This window comes from Lynx rufus, unplaced genomic scaffold (assembly GCF_022079265.1).
Source record: "Lynx rufus isolate CCGP_SWC_20201006 ecotype Redwood Valley unplaced genomic scaffold, mLynRuf1.p SCAF_7, whole genome shotgun sequence".
Taxonomy (NCBI): domain Eukaryota; kingdom Metazoa; phylum Chordata; class Mammalia; order Carnivora; family Felidae; genus Lynx; species Lynx rufus.
The window spans coordinates 34,025,529-34,037,552 of NW_025814889.1; the positions used below are offsets into that span (position 1 = coordinate 34,025,529).

At 44.6% G+C, this 12,024-nt stretch overlaps 1 protein-coding gene across 2 annotated transcripts; it reads right to left on the reverse strand.

The window, feature by feature from the left end:
• Positions 1 to 2,470: 2,470 nt before the first annotated feature.
• PEX26 (peroxisomal biogenesis factor 26) lies at positions 2,471 to 11,821 on the reverse strand. 2 transcript variants are annotated; one of them, XM_047066460.1, is made up of 6 exons: positions 11,728 to 11,817; positions 11,236 to 11,531; positions 9,771 to 9,911; positions 8,991 to 9,286; positions 7,205 to 7,351; positions 2,471 to 3,994 (listed from the first exon to the last, which is right to left on the reverse strand). In XM_047066460.1, exons 2-6 carry the CDS (start codon positions 11,448 to 11,450, stop codon positions 3,894 to 3,896), a joined length of 900 nt encoding a protein of 299 aa, XP_046922416.1. In that variant the 5' UTR covers positions 11,451 to 11,531; positions 11,728 to 11,817; the 3' UTR covers positions 2,471 to 3,893. The 2 variants fall into 2 exon arrangements, with proteins under 2 accessions (XP_046922416.1, XP_046922417.1); XM_047066461.1 differs by having other exon boundaries at positions 11,236 to 11,821.
• Between the last annotated feature and the right edge of the window lie 203 nt (positions 11,822 to 12,024).

The window sequence follows — 12,024 nt, forward strand, 5'->3', positions numbered from 1 at the left end:
CTAATAAGAATGAGGCAGCTCCATATGAGCTAATAAGAACAATCATCCAAGATTAATTAATTTAAAAAATTTTGGCACAGCATGTGTAGTGTATGTATGCTATCACTTATATAAGAGAAAGAAAAGCTTAATATCAAAGATTACCTCTGGAGGTACAAACAAACTGGCAACAGTGGTGGCCTCTGGGCAGGAAACCAGAAGTGGAAAAAAAGATATTTTTTTCCATGAATATCCTTTTGTAACATTTGAATTCTGTTCCATAAATATAAAACTTGAGTATCACTTTTAAATGGTCTACATGTACACATGTGCAAACACATACATGTAAAAGAGTGGAATCACCTGCACAAAGCTCCTCAATCCCTTCTAAGCCCCTTTCCAGAAGCAGAACAACTCTGTCCTTGTCCAGCCCATCCACCCCTGCAATTGCCCAGAGTAGCCTAATTTCATCTCTCCACCTCACCCCAACCTCTTCATTCTATTTGACCACAGAAGAGCATTACCCCCATTGCTGCTCTCCTTAGCATCCCTAACTTATAAAATATCTGTTCTATGTTATATTCTCTCAGAACCCAGTAAAACAAATCAACGAACTCCAGCTAAAGTTACCCTTCCCAGATATATTTGCATATTAACAGTGAATTTCAGCCAGAGAGTGACTGATTTTAGAGCAAGTGAAGCAGAATCATATTGCAGTGAAAAGAACACCACACTTGAGGGTCAGGAGACCTTGATCTTATTCAGGCTATGTGATTCAGGGCAAATCACTTCACCTCTCTGGGTCTTGATTTCCTTAACTTAAAAAAAAAGTGAGGGGGAATATAAGAGATGATCTTTCCAGATCTAACACTGTAAAATCCCACCATACAATGCTGCTTCTCAGATTGCCATCCCCTGAACTTGATGTGTACCGTGTGTGTTCAATAGCACTGTCCGAAAGAAATTCAATGTGAGCCATATATGTCACTTTAAACATTCTAGTAGCTCCACAAAAAAAGTAAAAAGAAACAGTTGAAGTTAATTTTAATAGATTTTATTTAACCCAATATATTCAAAATATTATAATTTCAACATGCAATCAATACAAAAATTATTGAGTTTCCATTCTTTTTTTTAATACTAAGTCTTCAAAATCCAGGTGAGCATTTTACATTTACAGAACATCTCGATTTGGACCAGCTATATTTCAAGTGTTCAAAAGCCACACGTGGCTAATGGCTACCATACTGGACAGCACAGGTATAGGCCTAACAAGGATGTCCTCTCTTCATTTCTGACCTCGTTAAGCCCAAAGTTGAAGACTGATTTAATACAAGCCTCCATCCTTAGAAAAGGTCAAAGTCATCAGAGCAGTTTTGGTTCTGAGTTCCTTGTCTGACTGGGAAGGTAGCTGGGGCTGGTTACCAGACAACATTGCAGAGTTCAAGACAAACATAAAACAGAGAACCAAAAAGCCTATAAGCAGAATAATATGAAGGAACTTCAGGGGACAGACAGAAAAATGAACTGGGCATAGTTGAGTCTTCTTTTTACTCAGGGTTTTCACAATACAAAACACACTGTAAGCACACAGACATTTTGTCATGGCAGCTATATCAGCTCATTAGTTTAAACACCTCTGAATACCTTCAAATTCCCAGGTGTTCAGCTAAGCAATGGAGAAATAGCTACCACTCACAAGAGTTCTTAATTGAGGCAGCATGCCAAGCACTAGGTAAGGAGGCTCTCATTTGCTCCACCAAAAGTCCCTATGAGATAATAACTCACTAACAGATGAGGACACTAAGGCTGAAAAGGATAAGTCACTTTCCAACAGTCACACACCTAGTGAGTGGTACAGCAGGAATCCAAACTTGATTCTTAAACACTGCCACAAGCCACACTCTCCAGCTTCAAAGGGCTCACAGTTACTGGAGGCAAGAGGATTTCACAATTATAAGGCCATAGGGTCACTACCACAGAAAGGACATGAGATAGGGGCCTGGAAGCAGAGGACATAGGGAAAGGATTCCCAAAGGTAACCCTTGAGTAAGTCTAGAATTGAGCTGGCCAAAAAGTGGGAGCTGGACCTTCCAGAGGGAAGCGAAGGAGCCGAGGTGTGAGGAAGCATGCAATGTTCAGAAACCTGTGACTGGCTCAGCAGCTGGAGGGCAGTGTGAGTAAGGAACAGAGACCCCACATGAAAGAGGAGGTGTTAGCCAAAACTAGTGCATAAGGGGATTTAAATTTAAGAAGAAATCCCATGTGAGCCATGGGAAGCCATTAAAGAGTTTTATCTAGGGTAGTGAAAGGGACCGGATTTTTATTTTCAGAAATAATTCCAACAGAGATCTCACCTTATCTCCTTTCCTCTCCCCAAGGGTCTTAACTATTTAAAAGCCCAAACATAAAAGCACAGATTTGTTTCCTACAGAGTTGGACACACCCTAGGGATTTATCTCCCAATGACCTGTGAGGTTTACTTGGTCTACCCATTTTACTAAAGAGAAGTTATTGACTTGGAACTCCTGAAGAGGAACCTATGGAAAACTACTAAACGCATCTCCTATATTCCGGCATCAACACTGCCCAGAGCCCCAGGAAGGAATGGTTTGTTTGGCCTTCAGCCTCAGAAAGGCTAACCCCTTCAGGAAGGCTTTCATAATTCTGACAGTGTAGTATTGTGTACATATACTTGCACAGACACATGTAAGATTCTCGCAGCCAGTGACAGAAAACACTGAAACATTTCAAATACTCAAATGCTATGGCTCCAATGCCTCCTCCCCCTAACAATGAATAAAATCGTTCATTGCCTTCAAAACCCATGTCTTCCCTCTGCACAACTCCCTCCACATATCCCTTCCAGCTCACCTGATTACCCAGTTCCATTTTCAGCTCATCGGCCTCTAAGGCTAACCTACTTTTCAAGGCCACACAAGCAGAAAGACTTCTACATTATACAAACAATAAAATATAATTAGAACAACAGGACATAGAAGGGGTTGGCAGACCAGCAACAATATGTACTGAGGAACCAAAGATACAGGTAGAACCTGGTAAAACAGCCATCAGACAAAGTACAAAAATACTATTGCAGAGCAGGGGGAAGGGACTGACAGGAAGAAAGAGAGCACAGGAATGCTGAGTGTGTAATAGAGCAGGACTTGGCCACTGACAACCTGGAAAATTGAGCTGAAGCCCAAGAGGCACCAAGCAGGATCATTTTCCCCAGTGAGAAGGGCAGAGCAGCCTTACTTTGCTTTCAAAAGTGACCTGGGTGGTTCTGAAAGCCATGTCCTGGTCTAAAAAGAGAGGGCCCATGCAGCTTCAAGCCCATTGCAAAACCACAGGAATAATTAGACCAGATCTGTGGAGAGGAGCATAGAGGAGAAGTAAAAGGCCCTCTCAGATCCTCACACTCTGCCTAATTAAGGACCTGCCCTGTGAAGCAAATCTCAAAGGTAAGTTTTTCAAGAAAGTAAAAGGCCAAGGGTCATTCCATCAGAGTTTTCTGAACTTCCAGCTTCATTAACCTGCTGACCTGAAAAATCAACCCCTTGCCTTGGCCAAGAAGATGGAATATTTCACGGATATAGTCTCCTTTCCCAAACCCCTCCTTTATGAGGGGCCCCTGGTAAAAGGGAATACTATTCTGGAGGACTTGAGCTCTCTGGCCCCCTTTGTTTCCACATTTCCTACCAATATCAGCCAAAGTAGGGTGCAAAGTGGAAAACATTCAGGTGGCAAAACACAGTTCACCATACTGGATCAGCTCTTTCTAGAATCGGGCTGGCCCCACTCCTATGGGGGCCCAGCCAGCAACAGGAAATAGGACGCCATGGATGAGTTACTCTGCTTCTGTCACAGCAAACTTGGGGATTAGCAAGGTTGAGGTGAATGGGAAAGACCACTCAGTCATGGATAGGAAGCCGGTAGAGAGAAAATATGGCTTCCTGAATCCGATGGAAGAGCTGAGACAGCTTGCAGAGGAAGGGCAAGGATGAAGGAGAAGCTGCAAGGGAAAAGGAAGTATGATGTCAGTATCCCCACCACTACTCCCCTCCTCTTCCCTCAGCCTCAAGTCCCATCTCTTGGAAACTCTGCCACTCTGGGAGTATGTCTGATCTTTTTAAAGCATATTTTGATGTTTAATGTTATTGGCTCCTCCTCCCCTCCCCAACAATATATTCTCTGGGAGATATTTTCTTCACTTGGATTTAAAAAAAAAAAAATTATGTCTATGTTTTGAGAACGAGAGAGACAGGAGCGTGAGCAGGGGAGGAGCAGAGAGAGAGCGAGACTCAGAGGAGGCTCCAGGCTCTGAGCTGTCAGTACAGCTTGAACCACAGACAGTGAGATCTTGACCTGAGCTGAAGTCAGACTCTTAACCAACTGAGCCACCCAGGTGCCTTGGATTACAATGACCTTAAGTTTGCTGAGAAAAAGATCGAAACTTATTTTTAATCTAACTTTTTGATACACACACACACACACACACCCACACCCACACACACACACACACGACTGGTGATGGTGGCTGCCTCTGGGAAGATAGGTTTTTAAGAAGAAACTTCCTCTCCAATCCTTTTTGTACCTTCTCAACCTGGAGCCAAGTGACAGTATTACCTATTTTTATCATCCGTTAATTATATTGAAAATAAAGTAAAATCTACCTCTTTGGAATTAGGGCTGAGTTGGTGGGTTTGTTTTTCCTTATTTGGTTACTAATTTTTTAACTGATTTTTTCTTCTTAAAAAGAAAAATGTTGTTTTTAAAGAAAGCTATTGACAGTCTCCTCTCTTTATAGCCTTCCAACAGAGTCCTAGTTGCAGCCTAGCCATGGGTTCTCCCCTCCTGCAGCACCACCACTGCAATGAACCAAGACTGCCACTGGGGGTCAGGAGTGTCAGGCCAGGGCATTTTAAGGAAGCTCCAAGCAGCCATGGAACCAGCAAACTCAAACTGTCTCCTGCTGTCCCCACTTAGAAGACCAGGACACTAAGGGCACCTGGTGGCTCAGTCACTTGAGCCCGACTCTTGATTTCAGTTTGGGTCATGATCCCAGGATCCTGGGATCAGGCATACATCAAGCCCTGCTCAGGCTACGTGCTGGGCCTGAAGCCTGATTGGGATTCTTTCCCTCTGCTCCTCTCTCTCTCTCTCTCTCTCTCTCTCTCTCTCTCTCTCTCTAAGAAAAATAACTAAATAAAAGAAAAAGAGCAGGACTTTTAAGAACCATAAAAAAAAAATTCTAAATTGTATCAAGTCTCTAGAACAAAGTAGAAAGTCAGAGGGTGAGGAGGAATGAATACAAACTATCCTTAGTTCAGCAAAGTGAAAGGACAACTTTTTGTTTGTTTACTTTTCAGAGACAGAGAGAGAGAGAGAGCAGGGGAAGGATGGGGTGGGGGGAGAGAGAGAGAGAGAGAGAATCTTAAGCAGGGGCTCAATCCTATGGCCCTGGGATCATGACCTGACCCAAAACCAAGAGTGAGATGCTCAACTAACTGAGCTACTCAGGCATCCTGAAAAGGACAACTCTGAGCTATGCAAAAAAAGCTCGCTGAAGAAGAGAAAGGGAAATGGAGAAAATGGGGAAGACCTGAAGATTAAATCAAGAATAGGCAGGGGTGCCTGGGTGGCTCAGTCGGTTAAGCATCCAACTTCGGCTCAGGTCATGATCTCGCGGTCTGTGAGTTCGAGCCCCGCGTCGGGCTCTGTGCTGACAGCTCAGAGCCTGGAGCCTGTTTCAGATTCTGTGTCTCCCTCTCTCTGACCCTCCCCTGTTCATGCTCTGTCTCTCCCTCTCTCAAAAATAAATAAAACATTAAAAAAATTTTTTAAAAAAGAATAGGCAATTTTTAAATAGACAAATTATTTGTGTGACCCTGGGCTAGTTACTCGTTTCCTGTGGTTCTTAGGTTTCTCAACCAAAAAAGAAAGAAAAAGAAAATGAAGCGACTAGAATAAGGGTTTCCAGTTTTTCCTGCAGTTTTAAAAGTTATAATTCTATAATCCTTAGAGTTATAACTCTAAGTTTAAATTCATGAGGAGAGTAGGTATTAGATTATAACTCACATAAAGTAACACACAAATACAAAAATCTAAAAGGGTGAGCTCCTAATCTTTGGCCCAACACTTAATTTTGAGGGATTAATCCTCAGGAAATAACCAGGGTTGTTCCCAAATAGCACTTAGAGAGTTTATCAGTCCCCGGATCAGTCTCAGTGCTGGGCATGGATCTTGCTTGGGATTCTTTCCATCTGCCTCTCACCCTCTCTCTAAAATAAAAAAAATAAATAACTAAATAAAAGAAAAAGAGCAGGACTTTTAAGAAAAAACACTGCAAAAAACAGAGTAAGAAATCATCAAGGGGTGCTGGGTGGCTCAGTTGATTAAGCATCTGACTTCAGCTCAGGTCATGATCTCATGGTTTGTGAGTTCGAGCCCCACGTTGGTGTCTGTGTTGACAGCTTAGAGCCTGGAGCCTGCTTTAGATTCTGTGTCTCCCTCTCTCCCTGCCCCTCCCCAATCTCACACTCTGTCTCTCTCTCTCTCTCTCTCTCAATAATATATAAACATGAAACAAAACAAAAAAAAAGAAATCATCAAAGTGTTCAACAATAGGGAACTGTTAATCAATTATGGAAGTTTCTGTCAATTGGAATATTATTTAGCCATTGAAAGACGTTTTAAAGAATATTTATAACCTGCAAAATTGCACCTATATCCATAAAGAAAAAGACCGAAAGTATAGCCATTACAATGGCAAACTTTTAGGTGATTTCTGTTTTCTTTATACTTTTTTCTATTTTCCACATTTTCTAAAGTATACATGTATTTTATTTATAACTTAATACAATTTTTTTAGATATGATGATTAGGAAAAAAATCTTTTTTTAATTCTGAGTTTCTAGTCAGAGTTCACCCCTGAATAAAGGAGATGACAATGACTCAGTCAATGTTCCAGGAGTCAACAGAGTAGAGGCAGTTTCCTCCACGAGGGATTGCTCTCATGGATTCCAGGGCTATTCTCTCCTAGGTGGGTCTGGCTGGATCTCAATGAGGCCCAACAATCCCTCCTCCCTATAGAAGAGACTTGGGGAGAAGTGGCCCAGGAGATAGATACCTCCATTCCCAGGAGGCCTCCCACAAGCCCAGCCCCTATCCAACTGTCCCTTCCCCAGGAAGAGCGGGAGGGAAGACTGGCTTCATCACTTACCTGGATCAAACCTTACCACCAAGAGGCAGAGGATCAAGGCAGCCAGGAGGCTCTTTTTGAAGGGCAGGGAAAAGAAGTGGCTCACTGTAGAATCCCAAAGCCGGCGGAGCAACATCAGTAGTGACAGGAACTTGTGGGAGAAGGAGCCTGGTCAGGGAGATAAAGCATAACTGCAGCATAAGTCACAGGAACCAGCTTCACTGATTCTGAGCTTTGAGCTTGATTATGAGAGTTGAGCAAAAGGTAACAAGACTAGTTTATTCATGTAATTCACAAAGTGGTTGTAAAAGAAATTCTAAAAACTCGAAAATGTTTTGAGGACAGACAACATCACTAGAATATCATCTCCTTAGGAGAGACTTTGGACAGACAACACCTACTCAGCTGGGTAAACCTGGCATATTTGGTGTGTTTTTTTCAATAGACTCATTATTTTATAGCTTTCTTTATATTCTGGCCTAAGATATGTACAGAGAGTTACACAGAGCAATAGTTCTGGATGATCACATTAATACAGGAAAATGAAGTGCACTTAATACATATAGTGAAGAATTCAAAAGTCTTAAGTTCTAAATATAAACATGAACACCACCAGCCCAAGAACAAGTGGTGCCAAGTCCTGACAGAACACTCTGAACTTGCCATCAAACCCTTTTCCTAACCTTTCCTCCCCAGGAGATGGAGGGGCAGAGAGTCTGGGTAGTCACAGCTCATTCTTGAAGCCAACAACCTGTTGGCAAAGAAGTGATTCTATCTCAGAAGTTTCATGCTCGTTAGCACACAAAGAAAAAACACTTTGGAGAACAGGATTACATTTAACTGAAGAACTTTCATAGAAAAAAAAAAAAAAAGGATCAGACTTATTCTGTATATACCAAGAGAAAAATCAAGGAACAGTACCTAAAAACTACCAGAAAAAAAAAACTTAAATCCAGCATCAGGAAGAACTTCTGTACAGAACTCTTCACAGATGGAATGAGCTGCTTCTGGAGATAGTGGATTTTCAGTCCTTGTATAGACTAGATGATCACTTGAGGAAAAGGAGATGAAAAGGATTCAAAGACCTGGCAAGGGTCTGGAGCAGAGGACTTTTAAAATCCCTTGTAACCAAACAACCCCCAAGCCCATACCCAACCCTGTGTAGGAACCCCTTGTATCATGCCAGCCAGGTGTATGATGTTGAGTCTTGAAGTGGCTCCCCTGTAAAAGCCATCTTGTGAAACTGCACTCTAATTGGCAGAGGTGGGCTGCCCCTTCGGGGGGACAGAGGTCACTGAAGAAGATACTCAAGAGATCTAGTAAATAAAGGCAGACAGCATACTGGGCAGTGGGGCCCAAGATGAAGGTAAATCATTTTTATCTAAGTCAATTTACCAAGTTATTGTGTCAGCTTATTTTCCTTTTGGTATCCCACCGCATACCTCAGCTGCATCTGTATTTGGGCCAGTCTTCAAAGGAGGAATAACATCCCACTCTGGCCAGCATGATAGAGACAAGAGATCTAATGAAAGGACCCCAAGGAAAAGGTGGCTTTCAAGAAACAAGAGTTAAAGATTCTGAGACTCAGTGACACCTCCCTGTATGAAGACTCTCCTTCCACTGCCAACTACAGAGGGTCAGGGCTTGGCTTTTTTAATCAAATCAACAGGTTTCCTATTCTGCGATTTGGGAGTTACTCATACAAATAATTGCTCCCAAGCTCTTGGAAAAGTCATGATAAACCCCAAGGTCCAGGGGAAAGCTTACAACTCCACTTTACGGAGGCCACAGAAGGAGAATGTCCTACCTTCCTGGTTCAGCTTCTGGGCCTCCTCAGAGCCCAAGCGTTGGTGTTTCTGCTGTTGCCTTGCCTTACTAATGGCCTGGAGTACGTCCAGCCGCTGTTCCTCACTGAAGCCTGCAGAGCCCACCACTAGCTCCTCAGCCTCTGACAAGCAGCCCAGGGGTAGCAGCACCCGCTGTAGGTGAAGTTCTGCCAAGGCTCTGTATTCTGGAAGGTCCTGATTGTCTGGGTCTTGCAGCCAGGCACTGACCACTTCCAGCACAGCTCCAGGCTCTTGCATTTTGCTGTATAAAAGAACACTGCAGCCCCGAATAATCCAATCCCCAAAAAAAAGAACAGTTAGTGCTCCACGGTTGATTTACCTCTCATAAACCACTACATTCTCCCACTCAACCCCTTCCCTGTTGTCCTCCAGTCCTTCCCTAAGGGATGATGACATTGGTAAGAATTAGGAATTCCTAGGAAGTAGCAAGAAGCTCCCTCAGCTCTGACATATTCCAGTTGTATCACCCCTCTTCACATCTCCTATTCCCCTTTGTCCCCCTCCTCCTCTTTTCCTCTACCCAACATTCCCCCCTCCTCATCCTTTATCACTATGTTTTGAGGTCCGAAAAAAACCAAAAACCAAAAACCAAAACAAAAATAAAAACACAGGGAAAGAATCATATTTGGAAGGAAATGGTAGAGAAGGGCAAAAGAGAAGATATTAGGCACTGATTCAGAAAAGGACATGAATATCCTCTTGTTCCTGAACTGATCCAATGAGTCAGAACAATGACCTACCAGAGCTCCAGGACTTTGGGGGGTAGCTTTTCAGGAACCTGGTAATACTGAAGAACCCAAGACAGGACTTCCCGCCACCGATTCATTTCTGCCAGGGCCTGGATCCCCACAATACACAGGGAGCACTTCACCTCCAAGGAGCTGTTGGCAGAAGAACTAGTTCAGGTTTTAAGAAGTGGTCCCCTTCTGTTTCCATTCTCATTTCCACCCTGGGACTGTTCCTCCCCAGCTCCCAACTTAGCAGTCATCACCTCTACCCTCCCCATTAGTATTCGAATTCAAATTACAACTGGTCTTGGAGCATCTGCATGGTTCCATCGGTTAAGCATCTGACTCGTGATTTTGGCTCAGGTCATGATCTCAGGGTTCATGTGATTGAGCCCTACATCAGGCTCTGTGCTTACAGAGAGAAGCCTGCTTGGGATTCTCTCTCTCTCTCTTTCTCTCTCAAAAGTAAACTTAAAAAAAATGTTTTAAAAAATTACAACTGGTCTCATGAGCCCCAACACAGAGAAAACTGCCCTTTCCCCAGGAGTTCGATGTTCCTGAAAACCTCCTGGAGGCAAATCAACTGTTGCCTAACACACATCTTTGTATCTAGGTGAAATCAGGGAAGGGGAAAGGGACAATGTGTAGCACAGATGTATAGGTGGAAAGAGAGCTGGAGCTAAGAGTTTGCTTAGTGATGAAATGGGCATGGAGCAAGGTTTCTGCCTAATTGTAGGTACAGGCACTTCACAACTGGCCTGTTAGCACCACCAAGTAAGGTGCCTCCAGGCACCTGGAATAACAGTCTTCAGCATTTACTGCAACAAGCCCCTACCCAACCCCCTGAAAAAAGCCAGAGATCCCCAGTTCATCCTTCTCTGGGGTCACCTTTGACTATTCTACCCATCACCTCCCCAGTATAGCCTATGTCAACATTATAATCCACAGAGAAATTATGCCCTCAAAAAGAGGCTGAGAGCATTTGAAACAGCAATGTAGGACCAAGCTTTTCTCCAGATTGGATTCTTTAATCGTATCAATCCTTCAACAGGATCAGGACACTACTCCTACTCTGAACTCCATTTCCATTCATCAGCCAAGGTCAAGTGAACAGCTTGGGGGAGAGGAGTATACCTAGGAGAGGACTTCCACCACCTGCTCGCTGAACCTGCTTACTGAAATAATTTGACAATACGCATTCTATCTTCCCAACATGCCATTCAACACTGGAACAGGGAAGCAAAGAACTGGCTGTGGGTTCTCACTAAGCTCTGTTGCACGACTTGACCACTTCTTCCTCATTGTGCAGTGCCTCAGTTTCCTCCTCTGTAGAATGGGCACACCAGCCTCTCAGAGAGGAACCACTAATGAAACCAAGGTGTAAGGCTCCTTGTGAGCAATCTGGGAAAGACAGAACTCCTAAGAGCTTTAGTCCCTCCCCAAGATCACCCGGAAATGAATGGAGCCCAGCACGTACGTGCCCGCATCAAGGTTGGCCAAGCTCGGCAAGGCGCGTTCACAGGTCTGCAGCGCCGCCCCGAAGTCCAGGTGTACAACTAAGAGGTCTGCCGCCTCCTCCAGCAGAACCACGGCTGCCGACGGGGCTGGGGCGGCACGCACAGGCTCACTGCTCCTCAGGGGCCCCCCGAGCCCCCTAAGGGGGGCTGCAGGTGTCGAGAAGTCACTCTTCATAGCCAGCCGGGGCTTAGGGCCTGTCTCCCCAGACGTCAGAATGGCAGCCTCTCCGGGGACTCCGGGATATCCCGAGTCAGCCTGGGAGAAAAGGGACAGTCCTCATAGCCTTGCCCACAACCTTTCCCGAGGCCGAGTCCTGGAGAAGGAAAAGTTAGTGGCCATATCCAAGGCAACGGCTGGGCTGACTGGGCGGCTGCTCTAGCTCAAAACAGGTTGGCACGTGGGGAACCAGTTTACACCATAGATTTGCAGAACAGCTGCATCCCTGCAATACCTGGATCTAGCTTCTCTGGCCCCACGACATGTACTGATACCACCTTCGCCCCGGGGAGTGCCGTTCCAGGTTCCGTTTTTATGAATAGAGCCGCTCACTGCAGGAGCGGGACGAGGGCGAGGACATCTTCCCGGCTTTCGCAGCTGCCTGCAGACTCGGGGCTTCCCGGCGGCGCGGAGGACTCTGGGAGCTGTAGTTCCCTGGCTCTCGGCTCAGTCGCCCTCTCGATGCAGATAGAGGAGTTCGGACTACAACTCCCAGAACGCCACGCCCCAGGAACTGCCCCTGTACCCCGAG